Source organism: Lagenorhynchus albirostris, chromosome X (genome assembly GCF_949774975.1).
Source record: "Lagenorhynchus albirostris chromosome X, mLagAlb1.1, whole genome shotgun sequence".
NCBI lineage: Eukaryota > Metazoa > Chordata > Mammalia > Artiodactyla > Delphinidae > Lagenorhynchus > Lagenorhynchus albirostris.
The window spans coordinates 99,696,347-99,704,668 of record NC_083116.1 but is presented as its reverse complement, the minus strand read 5'-3'; the positions used below and the strand labels follow the sequence as shown (position 1 = coordinate 99,704,668).

At 44.7% G+C, this 8,322-nt stretch overlaps 1 protein-coding gene across 1 annotated transcript; it reads right to left on the bottom strand.

The window, feature by feature from the left end:
* Window positions 1-7,469: 7,469 nt before the first annotated feature.
* On the bottom strand, window positions 7,470-8,036 carry LOC132513188 (ferritin heavy chain-like). The gene has a single exon (XM_060137365.1). It carries the CDS (start codon window positions 8,034-8,036, stop codon window positions 7,470-7,472), a length of 567 nt encoding a protein of 188 aa, XP_059993348.1.
* Window positions 8,037-8,322: the final 286 nt, after the last annotated feature.

Sequence of the window (8,322 nt, the reverse complement as noted above, 5' to 3'; positions counted from 1 at the left end):
ATATACACTACCAAATGTAAAATAGGTAGCTAGTGGGAAGCAGCCGCATAGCACAGAGAGATCACCTTGGTGCTTTGTGTCCACCTAGAGGGGTGGGATAGGGAGGATGGGAGGGAGGGAGACGCAAGAGGGAAGAGATATGGGGATATATGTATACGTATAACTGATTCACTTTGTTATAAAGGAGAAACTAACACACCACTGTAAAGCAATTATACTCCAATAAAGATGTTAAAAAAGAAAAAAAGAGGGAGGGGATATGGGGATATATGTATACATATAGCTGGTTCACTTTGTTATGCAGTGGCAATTAACACAACAACGTAAAGCAATTATAGTCCAATACAGATGTTAAAAAAAAGAAAAAAGAAAACAAGGCTCTGCTCCATATGATGCTTCCCATTTTCTGAGCAAAGTTCTAGGGCTTCCTCATCGGCTACCAGACATCCTTCTAAAATGCCTTTTCTGTTTTGATGAGCCAGGGTCCCATTTTGTGGTTTGCCACCAAGAACCCTGACAAGTACAGAGATTATGGAAATTGTTAGATCATAGATGATTAGAGCCTGCAAAAGATGGGGGTGTCAGGTAAGAGAAGAGCTAATGGAGAGGAAAGAGATGTTCAGACTGAGTAAGACCAGAAGTCTAGGGTCGACTCTGAAATGTTTTACTTGTGACACTCCCAGAAGGTGTGTCAAATCTAGGGGGAGTTTAGTGAAGGGGCAGTGAGTTCATCTGGGGACTTGGGGAATCTGAGTTTTCTGGCGACATCCAGAAGGAGATGTTTCACAGATGGCTGTGCAAGTGTCATAGTCAAGGGAAGCGTCTGGGAGTGGGGGCAGAGAGAGAGAGAGAGAGAGAGAGAGAGAGAGAGAGAGAAAGAGAGAGAGAGAGAATAAGATTGGCCCATGGATGTGGCTGAATTGGAGGGGAAATATATATTGAACAAGGGTTGAAGAGGCCAACAGCAGAATGCAGGAGGATGGTTCGCTTTATATAGTTCTCTATAGATAAACCTTAGGTAAACCACGAAAGGACAAGGAAGGTAAGAAAAGAAGGACACTGTTAAGAACTGCGGAATGATCAAGCAGAGCAAGTGCTGAAAAGGACTTTTGTGATGTGAATTAGTAAGCCAGTGATTACTTTTGAGAGAGGAGTTTTGGTAGAGTTCCTTAAAGGGGAAAACTCTCTCCCTCCTCCTGTGTCACGTAAATCCACTGCCTCTCCCCTGTCTCCTCTGGGTCTTCTCTCATTAACTGTATCCCAGTCCACTCCTGAATTTGTAACCTTTCCCACTCTGTTGGCTCCTCTGCAGTAAATGCACATAGCTAAAATACCCTTTCCACTCTTCTCCACTTGTAGAACTCCAGTTCCTCTCTGAAGACTCAGTGTTACCTCCACAGCGGATGTTGCTTTCGACCCAGGTAAGATCCAGACTCTACCCTTTCCTCTCCTGCACTCACACGGCACCTTGTAAGCCTCCTCTTTTAGCTCTTACTCAGATAGATGGGTGGTATCTCTCTGTGTGTGCATCTTTTCCACCACGCTTGTGAGCAGGAACTGTGCCCTAGTCATATTATATTCCTAGTGCCAAGCATAGCGCAGAAAACTTCCAAGAATCCAGGATAATTTGTTGAAAGAATTTGGCTAAAAATTCTTGGCTATTTTAATTGGGCCATTTGGCTAAAAATGTCAAAAGCTGCAGGAATGCTCCCTCCTAGAATGTTTTCTTTTAGGTTTGTTTCTTGAATTATGGTTCTAAAACATATTTTAAGGTGGAACTTTTACTTCTCCATCAACTTTATAGAAGAATTAAACTTTGGGGAGAAAAAACAATCATGCCCAGGGAATTAGCGCACAGAAAAAAAAAAGAGAATAAATCTCCTCGTTGCATGTGGCATAGTTAATATCAGATATAACATGTTGTAAACCAAAAGTAATGTTACCAAAAAATAAACGTTAAAATACGGATGAAAGGGAAGGAGTCTATTCCTCCTCAGGCAAGGCAGTCGCTTTGCATATTAATGAACCTTAAATGCCTCACAGTAAGAAAAATGATTGGAATGGATTGCAGTAACTTAAAAATGAGTACACTTTAAACAGCTTCTGTGACGAATATGTGATTATGGAGAATCAAAATGGCTAGTCCCACTCTGATGCTCCCAGAAGAGAGATGACTGCTGGCCCTTAATTAACAAAGCCACATGTGGAGCCCAGGAAACTGAAGACACAAAGAAAGTTGACAGGTTGACTTGCTGAAATTCGCAAAGATGTCAGTCTGGAAGGTGACAACTACAATTCTGGGGAGTGTGAGGGTTAGGGATGTGTATAAAATATTATAAACATCCAAGCCATTCTAGAATATTCATTGAAAGCGACCAAAAAATGGAAGGAAACGGGAAAAGACAAAGAGCTGCATAAAGACAGGTGAAAAGTTTAAAATATTTGATGGCTTGAGATGACTTCAGGGCTTGCGGCAAATTACTGTAAAACATGGCTTGGCAAAGATTTCCTGTAACGTGTTAGGCTTTGCAGGCCACACGGTCTTTGTTGCAATGGCTGACTCTGCAGTTGTAGTGCTAGTGCGTATGTAGCCACAGACAATGGGTAATTGATTGGGTGCAGCAGTGTTCCAGTAAAACTTTGTTTATCAAAACCCTTGGGGGCCAGATGTGGCTTGCAGTCTGTAGTTTGCCAAGCCGTACTCTCAAAACACCAGTTTGTGACAAAACAGCACATTGCGCAAAAGCCGGTATGTAAATATGTGTGTGTGATCGATAGTTGTTGGTTCAATCATTGTTGTTCGGGTTTTTATTGTGCTTGGTATGTTTTTGTTGTGCTTGGTCCCGTACTTACATGAGGGTATGGCTGAGTGAGTTGGTTAAATCGAGGCATCAGTGTTATTTTCCAGCGTCCCAGGCGATTCCAAGGTGCAGCCACGTTTAACAAATAGGATGCTGAAGAATGCTGCGCAAAATTCAATGTGCATATTATTCGTCACCTGGGGTCTTGTTAAAATGCAGATTCTGATTCGGGAGGTCTGCGGTAGAGCTTGGGATTGTGCATTTCTAACAAGCTGTCAGATGACACTGACCTGCCGGTCCAGGGACCACATTTTGAGTAGCAAGGTGTGCTTGCACTGGCTTTCAATACCTGGGATGTCGTGGTCCTGCCCCTGAGACTGATGTAATTGGTCCTGGAGGTGGCCTGGGCATTGAGAGCTCTAAAAACTCCCAGGTGGCTCTAAGGTGCAGCAAAGCTTGAGAACGTCTTTGCTAAATCAAGTGCGTGGTGACATAAATTTTCGTTATTATGTTATCAGTAGCCCTGTTGCCCGTTCTCCCCTTCCAGTCCACCCATTCCTCTCCTTTTCAGGTCCAAACATCCAGAAGATGGGTGGGATCAGGATTAGCTTTTCATCCTTTCAGTCTTTCCCACCTCTGAGGAGTGGACTGTAGTTCAGGATGGAAAGAGGAGGGAGGCTCAGGCAACCTGGGTCGGGGAAGAATAAGCAAAACAATTGTTCTAGGGGCCGACTTAAAGGGGAGGCTGATTGAGACAAATGGGGAATTACCACAGAGGGTTGTCACAGCAAAACTCACCTCCAGACTTGGGCCTGAGTTTGGGGCACTGAAAACAGCAATCTGCCCTCCCTGAAGCCTGGCAGCAACTGGGAGCCAAGCAGCTAGGAAGGATTTCTCCTTCTTGATATGCAGAGTGACACAGTTGGTCGAGATGCAAGAGAGCCCCCTAGTGGCAAAGTATAAATGTGAAATCCTTTCATCAACAAATCATAAACACCGCAAATGAACTTAGAAGTAAGTGAATGATAATGATGGTAATGATGATAAATGGTGGCTTACAAATATATGTACTATATGCGCCAGGCACTGTTGTAAGTATTTAGAAAATATTAACTCATTTAATCTCAGCCACCCAATGGGGTTGATGCTTTTTAAAAATTTTAGTTGATTTACAATGTTTCTGGTGTACAGCAGAGTGATTCAGTTATACATATATATTCGTTTTTCTTATTGTTTATTCCAAGATATGGGATATAGTTCCCTGTGCTATACAGGAGGACGTTGTTGTTTATCTGTATTGTATAGAGTAGCTTGAATCTGCTAATCCCAAACTCCTAATGTATACTGCCTCCCCCCTTCACCTTTGGTAACCATAAGTTTGTTTTCTATGTCTGTGAGTCTGTTTTTGTTTTGTAAATAAGTTCATTTGTATCATACTTTAGGTTCCATATATAAGTGATATCATATGACATTTGTCTTTCTCTGTCTGACTTAACTTCACTTAGTATGATAATCTCTAGGTCCATCCGTGTTGCTGCACTTGGCATTATTTCATTCTTTTTTATGGCTGAGTAATAGTCCATAGTATATATATATACCACATCTTCTTTATCCACTGATCCGTCGATGGCCACTTAGGTTGCTTCCGTGTCTTGGCTGTTGTAAATAGTGCTGCTATGAACACTGAGGTGCATGTATCTTTACTAACTATAGTTTTGTACAGATATATGCCCAGGAGTGGGATTGCTGGATCATGCTGTAGCTCTATTTTTCGTTTTTTAAGAAACCTCCAGACTGTTCTCCACAGTGGCTGCATCAATGTACATTCCCACCAACAGTGTAGGAGTGTCCCCTTTTCTCCACACCCTCTCCAGCCTTTGTTCTTTGTAGATTGTCTGATGATGCCCATTCTAACTGGTGGGAGGTGAGACTTCCTTGTACTTTTGATTTGCATTTCTCTAAGAATTAGTGATGTTGAGCATCTTTTCATGTGCTTCTTGGCCATCTGTATGTCTTCTTTGGAGAAATGTCTTCTGCCCATTTTTTGATAGGGTTGTTTGTCGTTTTTGTTACTGACTTGTATGAGCTGTTTGTGTATTTTGAATATTAAGCCCTTGCAGTGGCATCATTTGCAAATATTTTCTGCAATGGGGTTGACACTTTTATTATCCCTGTTTTACATCTGAGGAAACTGAGGCACAGAGAAGTGAAATAACATGCCCAAGTTCCCCCAATTTCGTAAGTGGCTAAACTGGGATTTGAATCGAGTCACCCTGTGGTGAAGGATCCAAGACACCGAACTGCTTCTCCAAAACAGGAGAGTAAGAAGGATCTTCAGTCAATTTATAGCTGTAAACACTGATGAACAGCTGCTCAGCCTGTGCTTCCTCATATCTAGAGGAGAACAGTTTATATGTATATATGTGTATACATATATATATATGTGTATATATATATATGTATGTATGTATTGAGACTGTATCAGAGAGAGAGCAGGGACCTCAAAGCAGACAGAGAAAGAGTGAAAAAAACAAGTTTGACTAAAAAGAGTAAAGGGGGAAATACCATTCAACACCATTTTCTGGAAACGAAACTCAAAGGACCATAATCCTCATTTTTAAGAAAGTATTGAAGCAGAGTTATAGGGAAATGTAGAAAGAAATTACTCCTTAGCTACACTTGTTCATATTTCAGTAAATGTTAAAACAATCTAGTTAACTCTAAAATGACTCAAGCTACTCATGTGTCTTTGAATATAGGGTACGAAGTCTGAAAATTTCTAACTCTGACCCTTGTAAACTATACAGGACACAGAAGAAATTATATGTTTTGAGTATTTTTTCTCAGACCTAGACAACCTTAGGGTTTACATGGGAACAGATTTCATCTGCTCAAATAGAGAATGGACTGAGAGAGGGGAAGAGTTGCAAAAGGGGAACGGAAAAAAAACCAAAAACCAAACATAGAAAAGCAGGTCTGTCGTTTCCTTGGGAAATCCTTTTACTGGGAAATAATTGTCTTTCTACCTATAGTCAAGAAGACAAGGTAATAGGCTAACACCTCTCCACATCTAGAAAGGAGAAACCAGAGACCACGCTGAGATTAAGAACAGGCTGATTTTGAGATAATCTCTGAGCAGACACAGGTGGCCACAGTCTGGAATGAGGCAATGGTCCAAGCGGGACCAGCGGCTCTCTAGGTGTTCCAGTGTCTCATCCCATCCTCTGAGTGCTGGCTGCTCTGGGTTTGGGGCCGCCTGTGCCATCATCTCTCTACTTCCTTTCTGGTGAGCTTATCTACTCCGTGACCTCAACCCATCTATGTATATATAGGCTAATATGTCCCATATGTATTTTTCCAAACCTGACATCCCCCCCGAGCTCCAGTTTCATTTTTCTGGCTACCTGCATGACAGTTCCACTTGGGTATCTAATAGGCACCTCAGATTTTACATGACATGCCTTCCCAGCTCCTCGAGTCCCCCTGCAAATACGCCCAGCTTAATAAATAGCACGACCAGCAGCCAGGGTGTTCAGATCCCAACTTGAGCCTAGATTATTTTTGTCCTTTCCCATTCCTCACCTCTGGTCCATAAAGCAGATCCTGTAGACTCATCCAGTTCATCTGCAATTTGTCTGCATCTCTTCATTTCCTCTACCAACACGCAGTTCAAGCCACCATTGTCTCTCTGGGCCTGCTACAATGATCTCTTAACTGGCCTTTCAGCTTCAACTCTCCTCATCCTCTACATTCTTCACAGCAGCCAGAGTCAGAGTAACGTGGCTTAACATTCACAGAGCTTTATTCTACTTGATATTCAATATCACAAAGTGACCTTCAGCCGGGACCTTATATTTTTCAGTCCTTCTGTTGAGTAATTTGGGGTTTGTGGTAACATGTTACGTTAATGGAAGAAAGAGTACAGTAAAAAGCCTACATTTGCATGTGTTGTACGGGCAATATGCATGTCCAGCATGGTGACGAGTGAGTCACCCCTGTGTTTGTGTGCAGGCCAGCCTGAGGCTCAGTTACCATTATCACTGTTGCTCAGGGTGAGCTTGTCAAAGAGGGACCCTGCCAAGCTGGCTTCTGGGGTCTCCATCTTGCTTCCCAGAATCAACAGACACTAACATTTACATATTTTAGTAAACTCGAAGCTTTCAGGTAAAGTTTTAAGGACCCTTTATTTTAATCCCTGTCCCACCCCATTCCCTTCATTCTTCCTCCAGAAGCCACACTACTGTGATTTTTATACCGTGTTTTTATACTCCTGCTATTCGCAGGCACCCGCATTCAGCAGCGCCTCACCTCACCAGCCCTATATACCCACATTGTTTATAAGGGGAAGGTGGATTTTGCACTTTCCAGGGCCCCATGGAATGCCTTCTCCCTCCCTCTGTGGAGATCCTGAGCGGCATGTGGGTGGGGCATGGGTGGGTGGAGAGCCTCCTGGATACCTGTTTTAAAAAGTGAGCGATTTGCACACAGGAACCAAGGAGAGACCTTTATTTCTTTAGGACCCAAATAAGTTTATTGGCAGAAGTGGCAAAGCTGGAAGAAAAAAACTTAAGTGAACTTCTTCTGCAAGGGTACTATTGCCGTCTGCATGGCAGGCACGGTGACCAGCGCTCTGGTCACCCCGTGGCTCCGGGGAAGTCCAGTCCACGCTCAGTTCTTGTTGCTGTCGCCCAGGGTGAGCTTGTCAAAGAGGGACCCTGCCAGGTCGACGTCCGGGGCCCCCATCATGCTCAGGGTGGTGACATGACCCTCCAGCTCCCTGATGAACGCCACCTGCTGGCTGGGGTAGTGAGTTGCCAGGAAGCGGTGCAGGTGGGGGTCGCTCTTGTCGATGGCCAGCTGGTGCAGGTGGAGCAGGCTGTGGTTCATGAACTTTTCCAGGAACAAGGTGGACTTCATGGCCTTGAGGCCACTCTTCCAGTTGACACTGACTGGGCTCCTGATGTCTTGGAAGTCGAGGCGGCCCCCGCGCTGGGTCTGCAGGCGAATCAGGCACCGGGCCCGCATGCTGTGCTCGCGGGAGCGGCGCAGGAAGAACCGGGTGAAGTGCTTCAAGGCCACGTCGTAGCGGTCGAGGTAAAGGGCCGTGGCCAGGCACACTAAGGAGGCGTGGAACTCCAGGTTGAAATGGCTGTTGATGGCGGCCTCGCAGTCGGGGTGGTAGCTCTGGCGCACCTGAGAGGGCGGCGCGGGCAACAAGGTGGACGGCAAGTGCATCGTGGCGGGCGTGAAGGTGAAGCCGCGGGGCCTGCGGTAGCTGCCTCAGAGCGAAGAGGGCGGCCGCTCTGGGGTGGACCGGAAATGGTGTTCGTTTGGGAGTCACGCGGTGGGCTCCTGGTCCTGTTACCGGGAGAGGTCCCGTGGTGTTGGCGGGGCACAAACGCTGCACCCACGTTGCGTCACAGGCTGGGTGAGGCAGGGTGACTTTGACGTACGCACCTGGTATCTATTACGTTTTTAACATTGCAAAAATATTTTGGTTTCCAAGGGCTTTCTCTTGTTC

Excerpts from the sequence above, each read along its gene's own strand:
- LOC132513188 (XM_060137365.1), bottom strand. The coding sequence starts at position 8,036 with ATGCACTTGCCGTCCACCTTGTTGCCCGCGCCGCCCTCTCAGGTGCGC.